Below are 13,560 nucleotides of genomic sequence, written 5' to 3'. Positions count from 1 at the left end.
TATCGAGGTTTTAGAATATTTTTGGCTTAGCATTTGCAGTCTTCATTAAGGTTTATGTTTACGCTCAGGTAACCATGTTTACAGTTGACTTAATATCTGGAAATTATCAACAAGTTAGTGTTTATAGTTGACATTTTCATGATTAAAAAGAAGCCATCTATTCGGATAACTTCACTATGCTATACACAGAACCAATCGTAAAACCTGTAGTTATAAAGGTTAACAAAGGTATGCGAAGACGTTCCCCTGGTGGGGTCACTGGACACATACAACCCCAGACCCCAAATCTCAGCGTACCACTTCACCAACTACGGAGATACAAAGTATAGCGAAAAAAATCAGCAAATTCAAAGAGTTAAGACGCCTTCACGTCCAAATTTGTGTCGTCGACTTGTTCTTGTGTTTAGCTTCTCGGGGATTTTCCCAGGGAGGCTGAATCTCCCGCTCATGACACGACTGCTGTCACGGGCCTTTGGTGGGGGCCACGGCAAGGAAGGAAAATCCTCCTGTCAGGGGTCTTCCGCAGCTGAGCCTTTACCCTAGCTCCAGAAGACAGCTGGCCGCCCCGCCCCAGACCCCTCCTCTCAAGGGGCGTCTAAAGGAGGGAGGGGCTTGGCTCCGGCCGTTGAATACGTCGTCCCTTACCTGTGCTAACACCGTGACGCTGCCCGGAAGCGCCGCGGCTTTCACGCGGCCGCCGTACCAGGCTACTCCTGCTCCTGTCAGGGCCACTCCGGCCACTGCCGCCGCCAAGGGCCCAGGACCCAGAGAGGTTCGTGTGCTGGTGATCAGCCCATGCCGCAGCCTTCCGCCCCAGGCCGCCAGCCGAGCCCCGAGCCCTGCGGCCGCCGCCATCTTTGCGGAAGTGCGCCTCGCACTGCGGGATACCGCCTTTTCGACATAGCTGCCCGACTCTCGCGAGATACGCGACCACCTCCTCTTCCTCCTCCCGCTCTCGGCTGTTGGTTTGTGGCTGAGGTGAGGCTCGGATTAGTTAGCCAAGGGCACATCTTCTCTCTGAATGAGCTTGGGATAACTTGAAAAACGTCAAAACAGACAACTCCAAGGGGCCTCCTCAAAGCCAAGACAAGATAGTGCCTTCTGTTGTGTAGGAACACCCACCTTTTCCACAAGGCTAAGTGTCATTCTGTTGGTCTATAAGGGAGAGTCAACCTTTGTCTGGGCCCTGAGAGGGCACTGGAGAGGAGAGCACCGGGGGTGTGAGACAGGCACCTCTGAGGACGGGGCTGTAGGATTATGTTACCTGGGGTGATTTACCTTTATGAAGGGCATGGTCTTGAGTGGACTCCCGTCCCAGAAGTGGCTGGGGTTTGGAACTGAAAGATTATGTTTTCCTGAAAACTATGATGTGCTGTATTCCTATATATTTTTTAACAACAACAAAACAGTATTTGTTTAATAAAACAGTATTCATGAGGTGCAGATACCTTATCACAAGTCATTTTAAATAATGCCAATTAGTTTGCCAGATCCTGGTAAACAACCCTTGTTAAGAATATAAGTTATGTGCCGGTGTGTTTATGTGTGTTCTCCTATTGATGTCACTTAAGCAATTAAGAAAACTTCTTTTTAACAGTCTCTTCCCCATCAATCATGTTTATCCCTGCCTATGTTCATATTTTTGACTGTTCTTTCGTTTCCGCTAAAGCACATCCTATCCCAGCCTTCTAACTTTGCTGAAGTATTTTCTTATGAGCTCCCAGGCAAAGCCACTCTATTTCAGGCAATCATTATTTGCTGTATATTGAATTTAAATTCTGTTCCCATAAAGTCTTTGATGGTAGACTATTATCCCATCCATGGCTTTGCATGGCTCCCTGTCGTTGGAGACCCAAATGATTTCTGTTGTGAAGGCTTGGAAGGATACCCCAGTCTATTTGAGGTGATAAGAATTGACTTAGCAGAGGCAGAAAACTCAGTTTTTGTTTTGTTGTTTTGTTTTTTGTTTTGTTTTTTTTTTTGCAACCTAGGTCCTCCATTCTCTGGTCTTCACTTTTCTTGACTAAATTTACTTAATAAACTCTTGTTCAACTTCTAAAATGTCCCAAGCTGTTAGAAGCTTTACTTGGGTATGCAGTAACCTAGAGCCAATGTCAAAGATGCCAAGGCTCCTGTGCCGGTTTGGACATATTATGTCCCCAGAAAAGCCATGTTCTTTAATGCAATCTGGTGGGGCTAGACTTACTAGTCTTGATTAGGGTGTGATTTTTTGGTTGAATGTTTCCATGGAGGTATGACCCACTCAGCTGTGGGTGAGAACTCTGATTAAATTATTTCCATGAAGTTGTGGACCCAGCCATTCAGGGTAGGTCTTGATTAGTTCACTGGAGTATTTAAGAGAGCTTAGAGCCCACACAAGCATGGACACTTGGAAACGCTTGGAGATGCAGACAGAAGGACGTTTGGAGATGCTAAGCTAAGCAATCAAGTCCAGAGTTTGCCCCAGAGAAGCTAAGAGAGGACCCCCAGATGCTTAGAGAGAAATGCCCTTGGAGAAAGAAGCAAGGATGCACAGGAACTGAGAGAGAGGAGTGAAGACAGAAGTCTAGAGACATTTTGGAGAAAGCCATTTTGAAAAACAACCTGGGAGCAAAGGACCAGCAGACACCAGCCATGTGCCTTCCCAGCTAACAGAGGTGTTCTGGAAGCCATTGGCCTTCCTTCAGTGAAGGTATCATCTTGTTGATGCCTTAGTATGGACACTTACATGACCTTAGAACTACAAATTTGTAAGCTAATAAATACCCTTTATAAAAGCCAATCCATTTCTAGTATTTTGCATAAGAGCAGCTCTAGCAAACTGGAACAGCTCCTAATCATAAATTCACTGCCACCTTGAAGTTTGCAACGAAACAAAAGAAACAAACAAAAAACCCAAGTGCTGGGATGTTACAGACATATCCTCAACAGCCATCTCCATCCCTCGCCTACCCCAGCTCCACTCCTTACCTATTGTGCACAGCTGTTTCAGTCTGTTTCTGTTCTATAACTGGGGGGAGATGTTAGGTGTAACGAAAAGGCCCTGACCTTTTCGTTACACCAGGAACCAGGAACAAGTAGCCCAGCTGCTTATCAGGACAGGAATTCTCAATGGCAGGGCCCTCTCCCCTTGGGGTGGATAGATATCCTTGGGCGGCACAGATTTGTCTCTTCTCTCTGACACAAAGTGGGGCTTGTGGAGCTGCCATTCACTGACCCTGAGCTGAGCAGTTTTGGCCTCCCCGGGACCCTGGCCACAGTGGAATCTCTTCCCCTGCTCTGTTGGACCCTTTGTGCTATGTAAGTAATCAGATGGTCATTTACTGAAAGTTTCTGTTGTGCCTAAGCTTGAGTTCCCATGATGCACTATATGGCAACACGCTCCACACCAAGTGTCATGTTAAATTTAATTTGACCACCTAATGGAAGTTCCCTGGATGATTTTCTTATGATCCACCCTTAGCCCATGTTCTCTTTCTCTTAGCCAGTTTGTCTAAATTAATCTGCAGTCAGAGCTTTTCACTTTCCCCCCAGCTGCTGAAACCACTTTCAATGTGCTTTCCCAGGCAGGAAGTAAATAGACTAGACTCATCATGCACAGACTTGTGAGCCAGACCACAGGGTTTGAATTCTGGCTCTACCAGGATGATCAGTGTGATTTTGAGCAAGTTACTTCATCTCTCTGAGTCTGAGTTTTCTCATCGGTAATCAACCCTCTCATGGTTTGGTGGATTAAAGGAGACATTCTATATGAAGTGACTAGCCAAATACCTAGCACATGATGGGCTCAAAACAGATGTGAGTTTACCTTCTTCAGGATTTGGCTTACTCCTCTCTGATCACAAAGAGCTTGACTGAAAATGTGCCTGACAACTTGAACTCCAGATCTCTAGCCTGTCTGAATCTCTGGGACTTTTCTGCTCTTTCATATCTTGCCTGACCTCCTACAGCTGTGATCTGTTTTTTACCTCTTCTAATTCTTGGGATGTGTCCTACTTTCCTGGATTATTGATGTCTAGCTTGTTTCTGTCCACGGGTGATTATAGAATTTCTGGAATATGTTTTGACATCCTGAATGTCTTACCTTCTAGCCTATTGTTTTTCTCCAGAAACCATAGTCTTTCCTTGTCTGTTCAAACAGCCTAATTCACATCATTCCTCTAGCCATTAAATGAAACCAGAGATCTATTACTCATTCATGGCCCCAAGCCCAAGATAGAATATAATATTTCCATTATAGCATTTGGCACATTTAAAAACATTGTTGTCTTTCTCCCACAGTTTGAGATCCTTAAGGAGAAGGAGATATTCTCCTCTGTTTCCCCAGCACCTAGCACAATATGCCAGGCATATATTGGATATTCGGTGAATGATTATATGAGTAAGGGAATAAATATCACAATTGTGGTGCCTATTTCCATTCTGTGGGTGTTAAGCATACAGAAATATATTTTTTCCCTTGGTGTACTTTATTTTCCAAGACAAAAACCTCATTTTCAATGATTTTCTTTTGCTGAAAATCTTTGAGTATACTTGGAAAAACTGTGCTTTGTAATTAGTTTATTTGTGTCATGTGCCTGGGCCTCTAGCACTCTCATTTAAGATTCAATGTATTCAAACTTTTCTTTTGCAGAGGAATCAAATTCTTATAATAGAACTCATCTCTAGCCAAGTAACCATCCTAAGTATGAAATCTTCCCTGGCAGCTGCTGACATTTGTCTGAGCACATTGACTATATTGGTCTTTTTAGGTTTTAGCTTTGTTCATTTCTTCATTACCAGCTGTAGATAAAGTCTTTGGCTAGGATGTATTTTTGACCATATAGTTTATAAATCAATTCCCAAATAAGGAACTGCTTCTAAAGCTATAAGTTTTATGGTGTTTTAAATGGTAATTGGAGAAAAACAGTATAGACATACTGATAGTTTTAAAGTATGAATATTCTAAAACATGGCATTCTTAATTCACTTGCTCTGTGCTCCTTTTCTGTAAGAGGGACAAAAGTGATATGGCAGAAAACCTGTTCTCAAGGAGCTTTATTTTCACTGGAGAGACTAGACCTCAATTTCAAACCAGTGCGAGACAGCCTTTAACTGTTTCAGTGTACAGAGGGGACAGACTGTGATAGACTAGAACAGTCAGAAAAGCACTTAGGGAAGAGAGGAGATGATCTGGAACTTGGAAAGTGGAAAGGTTTAAATATGTTGAGTCTGAGGACAGCTGTCCAAGTATGACTGACAGCGTGTAGGATAACTAGATGTGGTGTGCTTAGGATGGAGAAAAGTGTTCTATGTGGCTTGGAGCAGAAAGGCTGGCCTTGAATGGCTTGGGGGCCGAAAGGGGGGCAGGCAGTCATTCTCAGCATTATATGAAGCAGTTATCAGCCCTCTTGACCTTACACCCATTTGTCTTGGGGCTACTCACGTCTCCTTTCTGGCATCCCCACACACCTTGTGGCTGAGTTGCATCACTGCCCAGTGATTGTCTTCTGCCTATCCAAACTTTATCCTGGCCTTTCTTACCCCACTATCACATGTGCTTCTCTAAATCATCTTTGTTCCTACTGATAACCAAAACTTTGATCCCCTCTGGGTAATGGTCTTGGAAAATAAAGGGATCAACTTGCTCTTCTTATCAAAGTCATTCACTCTATTGTATTTCTATTTTAAAAGAAGAGATTTTTAGCTCAAATGCATCTTTGACCTTAGTGTGTGGGGAAGATAAAGAAAAATTGCTATCCTGATTCTGAAAGATTGTTCACTGTTATATTACAGAATAGCATGCGTTAAGATTGATTATATTAGATCGAGCAGAATAAATATGGAGGATCTCAACGATAAGTTAAACAAATGTATGTCACCATTTTAAGGTGTTAATGATAGGGTGTTACATGGCAAAAATACAACTAATGCAAACTATGGACTATAGTTAACAGTAATATAGTAATAACATTTCAACAACTGTAACAAAGGTACTATACCAATGCTAACTGTCAATAAGGGAGTATAGGAGTATAGGATTTTTCTTTCTGGAGCGATGGGAATGTTCTCAAATTGATTGTGGTGATGAAAGCATAGTTCTGTGATTATACTGAGAGCCACTGATTTTGCACTTTGGATGGTGTGCTAGTTTGAATCTATTATACCCCCGACAAAAGTCATATTCTTTAATGCAATCTTTTGGGGGCAGACTTATTAGTCCTTTGATTAGGGTGGGTCCTTTTGATTAGGTTGTTTCATGGAGATGTGACACTCCAAACTGTAGGTGAAACATTCTGATTAGATCATTTCCATGGAGGTGTGACCCTGTCTGTTCCTGGTGGGTCTTAATTAGATGACTGGAGTCCTTTAAGAGGGCTCATGTAGAGAAGGAGCTCAGAGAATCTGAGAGACATTTTGGAGGGAAGCTAAGTTATGTAATTCAGAGTTTGCCCCCAGGAGAAGGCAAGAGCCAACACAGACCCAGGCACTCGGAGACACTGGGAGATGCAGACAGTAGGACATTTGGAGATGCTAAGCTAAGAGATGAAGCCCAGAGTTTGCCCAGGAGAAGCTAAGAGAGGACTCCCAGATGCTTAGAGAGAAATGCTCCAGTAGAACCAAGCAGAGAGCTGAAAGAGGCTAAGAGAGACAGAAGCCCAGAGACATTTTGGAGAAAGCCATTTTGAAATGCAACCTGGGAGCAAAGACCAGCAGATGCCAGCCACGTGCCTTCCCAGCTGACAGAGGTGTTCTGGATGCCATTGGCCTTTCCTTAGTGAAGGTATCTACTAGTTGATGCCTTAATTTGGACACTTTTATGGTCTTAGAACTGTAAATTTGTAACCTAATAAATCCCCTTTATAAAGCCAATCCATTTCTGGTATTTTGCATGATGGCAGCATTAGCAAACTGAAACAGTCTGCTAAAAAAAAAGATAAGTGAAAGAGGTTGGACTCAATCTTATATTAATAGAGTAAATGGCATATGAATGGACATTATTAAGAATCATTGCCTGGAATAGAGTTTGAACCATATTTAACAGTGGATAATTCTGTAGCATGAAGGGTGTGAATCACTTTCAGAGGCCCTAGATGAGTCAAAAGAATTGCTAATCATGTCTTTTTGTGTAGTTTGGGACCATGGGTAAAAATATCTGGGTATCATGATTGATGCTGGCATGTGTAGAAATAAGTCAAGATTAAATCTTAATGACAGTGAAAAGCACTGCCAAGAGTCACATTTTCAATGTCTTTCAGATCCTCCTCTGCTTTTCATTCCATTCCCATCATCCCAGTCTAAGCTCTCATTACCTCATGCTTTGATTATTGCAATAGTCTCTTAACATGTGCCTTTCCTCCTAGTCCTTTTCTCTTCCAAACATCCCATATATCTATGTCAGATCAATCTTCCTGAAAATGTTTCTTTCACCATATATCCATTAGCTGGGTGACTTAACCTTTCTAAGCCTCTGTCTCTTTGTTGGAAAATGAGAAGATTGGTTTCAGTTTATTTTTCCAGTTTTAAAATTGTGATTCTATGCCACTCCAAAGTGGCTTTTTTTTTTTTTTCATTCAACAAACTTGTGTGTGAATTATATGCAAGCTTAGGACCACTGCTTGAAGATTCAAAGACAAATTAAACAGAGTTTCTCTCATGGTTCTTGGTCAAATGTGGTGGTCTCCAAACATTTGTTTGTCCTCCTCTATGTATAAAATGTTTTTAAGCATTTATCCCCTTTTAGGTATGTTCATTTATTTCTTAAATTGACACATTTACAACTAAACATTAGAAACACATCATAAAAAGGTAAAAGGTGAGATAAAGATGAAACAATATTTATAAAATAAAATTTTTATTATTAAAGGTAACAAATGTTATGCTCTCTCTAAAAATGTTAATAGTACTTAAATGAAATCAGTGGGCTTCATTGATTTGGAAGATTCTGGCTTACGTTTCATGAGATAGCAATTATAAAGGTCTGCTTTTGTGTTCAGTTAATTTAGATATTAGATTTTAATGACTGTCATAGCTCAGTAAGATACCTCACATAAATATATTGATCCAAGTAGGAGTGAGTGTAATATTAGCTGAAGTAATAAAATCATTATATTCACATATTTAAAGCATTTGTTGTGAAAAATTTTAAACATATATGAAATTGGAGTGAATATAATGATGAACCTCCATGTACATTTAACTCAACTTCAATAATTACTAACTCTTGTTTCATCTATCCTGCCTCCATTTCCCCCAACTAAATTATTTTGAAGCAATTGCTAGATATCATATAATTTTTTTCTAAAATTTTCATTATGGATTTTTAAGAAATGAAGACTCTTAAAAACAAAACCCACATACCAAATTTTTTTGGTTTGTAATCCAATGGATACACAAAACTTCACTGAGAAGAAAAGTTGCACATATTGTACAAAATTCTAGGAAAGTTGGAGGGACATTAGGTAATGAGAAAAAGTGGATTAGAAATTCTCATCCAAGTGCCATGTAATGCTTCCCCATCACGAGGAGCGGGGTCCGTGTTGTAATGAAATGCACTTCCAAATGAGTGTGCAAAGTCTGAATTTGCAAACAAGATTTTCTCAGAAATTACATTTTTGAAACAGATTATGTATGTCGGGGAATTTGATTTTAAAGTCAGTTATAATATTTCCAAAGTTTGGTATATCCCACCAAGACAGAATATTTAAATTTCCTTTTCTGTGCCAGTTTGAAACTGGTATGGACCCCAGAAGAACCATGATCTTTTAATCCAATCTTGTTGTTTTTGATTAGGTTGTTTCCATGGAGATGTGACCCATCTGTGTTGAGATCTTTTCAATAGATTATTTCCATGGAGGTGCCGCCTATTCCAGGTGGGTCTTAATTAGATGACTGGAGTCCTTAAGAGAGCTGAGAGCCCATAACAGACCCAGATGCTTGGAGACACTTGGAGATGCAGACAGAAAGATGTTTGGAGATGCTAAGCTAAGAGATGAAGCCCAGAGTTTGTCTCAGAGAAGCTAAGTGAGGACCCCCATATGCTCAGAGAGAAATGCCCTGGGAGAACAAGCAAGGATGTAGAGGAGCTGAGAGAGAGAAGTGAGGAGAGATTGGACCCCCAGATGCTTAGAGAGAAATGCCCCAGTAGAACCAAGCAGAGAGCTAAAAGAGGCTAAGAGAGACAAAAAGCCAGAGACATTTTGGAGAAAGCCATTTTGAAACACAACCTGGGAGCAAAGGACTAGCAGATGCCAGCCATGTGCCTTCCCAGTGGACAGAGGTGTTCACTGGCCTTTCTTCAGTGAAGTTATCCTCTTGTTGATGCCTTATTTTGGGCACTTTTATGGCCTTAGAACTGCAAATTTGTAACCTAATAATAAAAGCCAATCCATTTCTGGTATTTTGCATGATGGCAGCATTGGCAAACTGGAACATTTTCTTTGCTCTTTTTCAACTGTAAATTGTACATCTCAAGCAAATCAAAGATGATGACAGCAGGAAGATTAAGACTGATAACACACCCAGATGGACAAAGGGAAAGCATAGGGGGAGAACCAAAAAAATCCAATGAGATATTCCTTGGTCCCAAGATTTCAGTGGACTTCTCAAGTCTGTGCACCTCTAGATACCCAGAATACGATAGTCAAGTGAGCAAAGGACAAAGTCACTAAGTTTGTGGAAAAGCTTCAAATTTTTTATTATTTCTTAAAAAACAAAATTAAAAAAAAACAAATTCCATTACACTTTTCTTCCCCCGCCCCCAAAAGAGAAGAGAGAAACCCATCCCCAAGCTGTCTACTGAGTGGATTAGGTGGTTGACTATCTTTAGGCTAAAATTCTATATCAACATATAAGTAGCAGCACCACTCCGCACACATGAATTGTCCAACTGAGGCCAGGAGAGCAGGGGATGATCACCTGCAGCAGACTCTCAGTCCTCTTCAGCAGCTTCTTTCTCTACCTGGAGGGATGGGGCTACTTCTGGGATGCATGGGAGGCAGATGACAGGAAGTTGATCTTCAAGGAGATGCCTTGGGGGAGGGGAGGAGGTCTGGCCTGTTTCCACCTAAGCCCTCTGAACTTGAACATGAGGCTCAAGTGACCAATTAGCACTTTTGAGGGCCCCCTCATCTCCCAGAAAGCCAGAGACATTTTGCAGATTGGGGTGGCTGGCAGGGCTGGGCAAGCTGGGTGAACAGTGAGTGTTCCCTTCCCGCTGAGGGCCCTGGAGCAGGGCATGGAGGACAAGCCAACTGAGGAGCACAGGGGAACTGATCCTGAAATCTGGACCTGGGCATGGTAGGTCCGGATGTCACCATAGCTGTTTTTGGAAGCAACTCCTTCGGGAGTGCACCTTCTGACCCCAGGCTGGGGCAGAGGCATCCCCAGTTCCTGGATGTTGGGGTTAACGGTGAGGATGGACAGCTTCTTCCCCTGGTTGCTGCAGGAAGTTGCATGTCTGGGACATTTTCAAAGATCTGTTTGCTGCTCTGAGTTCTCCCTGGCGGTGTCACTTGCCGATGAGCACATCGTGGGTGAAGGCAGGACTCGGTTTGCAGGACTCGCACTCTGGCTGCATGGGGCCCCAAATACAGTTAGGATATTTATATTACAATTCCATTCAACCATTAGGAAAAGTTTTTGTTGGAGTGTGGCTCCTAATTTTCCAACTTCCCTGATGTCATTCACTTGTTCTTTCCAACAAAAGTCACCAAAAATCTTCATTTTCTGGATAGTTTTAAATTCTTGTCATGGCTTCATGCCACCTACATGTAATATCATGAAGCACTATATACAGTTAGGATTAGGGTCACCATTAATGATAGTGAACATAAATCCATTTTTCAAATAATCTTCTTGATAATTTCTAATTCTTTTCATTTGGCTGACTTTATCTGATTAGATCGTTGTTTGTATCTCATAAAAAACGAGTATGTAAACATGAGCCCGGCTATTTTTTCTCCTTGTTCATTAGTGTGTGCATTTTAGTATTGTCTTCTTTCTGCAATGTGTTTATAGGGGTATTGAAAGCCATTTATCCACTATTGCCAAGGTTATTTTTCTTAAAACTAGACAATGTAGCCAGTAAATCCACCTACCTGAACACCCATAAACTGGAGTCCCTGACAATGTTCTGAAAACTCATGATCAAGGGAAGACACTTTGATCATCCCCTCTAGGTCAGGGAACTCTTCCTCTTTTCTCAGGGTCCTTCGCATATCGTGACATGACGCCATCTTACATGCGGACTATGCATTTTTTTTTTTCCTTTTTTGGATTAAAAGATAACACATAGAGGTTTTAATATTTTGTTCCAATATTATTTGGTGCATCCCTGCAGCATGTACATTCCCCTTTCAAAACCACAGATCTCGTGCATTTGGGGATCAAATCCAAACTTCCAAGCCTGCAATTCTCAGTCGTGGCAGAGGCAATGTTACGTCAATTTTACCTTTCCCTTCCGGGGCGCACAGGAAGTTACATTCCCAGCTTCCTTTGCGGTGAGGCGTGGCCACGACATTGATTTCTGGCCAGTGGTAGGTGAGTAGAGATAACCGGTGTCAGTTCAGAGTCAAGGCGGTTGAGAGGCAGTGTACTTGCTTCCATGCTTTGCCGCATTATCTTCCACAGGGAACTTGGAAGTGGAGTGTTCCAGAGGATGTAGCTTCTTGGAAGAAAGCTGCAGAGAGAAACACACAATCGCCATTTCACTTTGTCTTTGATTATGTTCAGCTACTGAGAGATTTTGTGCTTGGCTTTTTACAGGAACTGGCATTAATTACCCTGATTAATACACAGGCTATCTATTAATGTTTCCTATCTAAATTCTCCAAGGTAGCTCTCAATTATTTGCTGTCTTTTGTTGGCATTACTCTAAACAATGTTGGGCAGCAAGATGCATCTCACTAGTATATTATTAGAAGACTATGGTTGAGGTCACGTTGTACCCCCTGACAGAATCCATAGAAGGAGTTTCTTTTGGATCCAGTAATAATAAAGTTCCCTGGGCACCTGGTCTGCTCTTCTCTTATTCATGTCCATTCTGCATCTTGTAACTAATCATGTTTCCCTCAGTGCCAACTTTATGCCAACTCTAGTAGCTAAATAAACATTTATGATATACATAATTTGATTTCCTACCTTTCTTTGCCTGTCACCACACTTTCTTATTTAAAAAAACAAACAAAAACCCTTTTTAATGTTTCTTTAAATGCCTGAATATTTTTTTGATAAAATTTTTGGTAAAGAACAAGTATAAGTAAATAATAAAATTTAAAAATACATAGGCTTTTGTTGTTATCTGCTTTGTCATTTTCAGTTAGGATATAAACTCCTTGAGATTTGCACCATGACTTGAAAACTTTTGATAGCTCTCTCAATTACATGTAAAAAATATTTCTTGGTAGATTCATTAATAAAAATGTTCATATATGTGTTGATCTAAAAATGTTAAGAAATTTAAAATGAAATTAGATGAGACCAATGGAGCATGCTTTAAAAAACTGGAGAACTTAAGAAAAGGGACATTATACTACTAAACAATTTGAAGTTAGAATCAAATCTATATTTGATTTTACATAATGTACATGTATATTTACATGATGTACATGTTTTTTTGCTTCATATAAGCTTTTCTACATTTCATTTCAAGTTATCTCATTGAATATTGCAATCTTTTTGAAAGAAACATTTCATTTCTTGCTCAAATGTAGATACAAAGAAACCATAATAATCTAAATTACAAAATTTCAACCAATTCCTAAACATCTTTTAATAAAGTAAAAGGAGCAAAGTAGTGAGATAGCACGAGACATTATTTATTTATGTAAGAATTGTATAAGTATATTTTTAACAGATTTTTTTTTCGTAGTGCAAATCCCCTAATTATCATGACTGCAGAGGAACAGATACTGAAAAACTGTATTATGATTTTTAAAAAGATTCTGGCAATGATGAATTACATGTCCTTGTAAGTGCAGATAAGGCTCTGGCATTAGCGATATCTGAAGCCTGCCAGTGGTAGATGTGAAGGCAGCTGTGCTATTCTTAAAGGCCCACCAGTGCAGACAGAAGGCAAGGAAGGCCATTTCCACGCTTCCCTGGAGATCCGTGCAGGTCCTCTGGGATGGGCTTTGAAAAATCACCCTGGCTCTGGTTATTGTAGACAAATAATTGGAAAAATAAATAAATATGCCTATGTATGTATACATGCACGTATAACATTTGCTTTTTTGTGAACAAATAAATGTATTTGAATTTGTTTGCGTAACGTTTCTTTTTGTATACTATAATATGATGTGCCCAGAAGTGTATAAAATTCAGGAATAACGTACTTCTCATTCATACATAATACCATATATAAAGTATTAAATTGTATAGCATAGATCTGAAGCATTCTTAGGGAGAGGGGAAAGAAGGTAGCCCTTTGTTAAAATTTCACAGTACTTCTCTCTTTCTGAACCCTTATCAAAGTTCTAAATCCTTTTTCTAGCATGTGTGAAACTCTTCAAAAATACTCTCCTCAGAGATCAAAATTCTAAATTTCAGATTGGGTTAAATACATTTGCTAATTCATCCTGC

The 13,560-nt window shown here is 40.5% G+C and overlaps 1 protein-coding gene across 2 annotated transcripts in view; it reads right to left on the bottom strand.

The window, feature by feature from the left end:
• The window catches only part of MICU2 (mitochondrial calcium uptake 2), a 171,647-nt gene extending 170,787 nt beyond the window's left edge, over nucleotides 1-860 (bottom strand). For both annotated transcript variants that reach the window (XM_037799783.1, XM_037799784.1), the window contains exon 1: nucleotides 646-860. In XM_037799783.1, the coding sequence (XP_037655711.1) occupies nucleotides 646-855 (210 nt within the window). In that variant the 5' untranslated portion in view covers nucleotides 856-860. The remainder of the gene's footprint in view (nucleotides 1-645) is intronic.
• Between the last annotated feature and the right edge of the window lie 12,700 nt (nucleotides 861-13,560).

Source organism: Choloepus didactylus, chromosome 12, assembly GCF_015220235.1.
Source record: "Choloepus didactylus isolate mChoDid1 chromosome 12, mChoDid1.pri, whole genome shotgun sequence".
NCBI classification, from domain to species: domain Eukaryota; kingdom Metazoa; phylum Chordata; class Mammalia; order Pilosa; family Megalonychidae; genus Choloepus; species Choloepus didactylus.
This window is presented reverse-complemented; position numbering and strand designations above follow the sequence as displayed.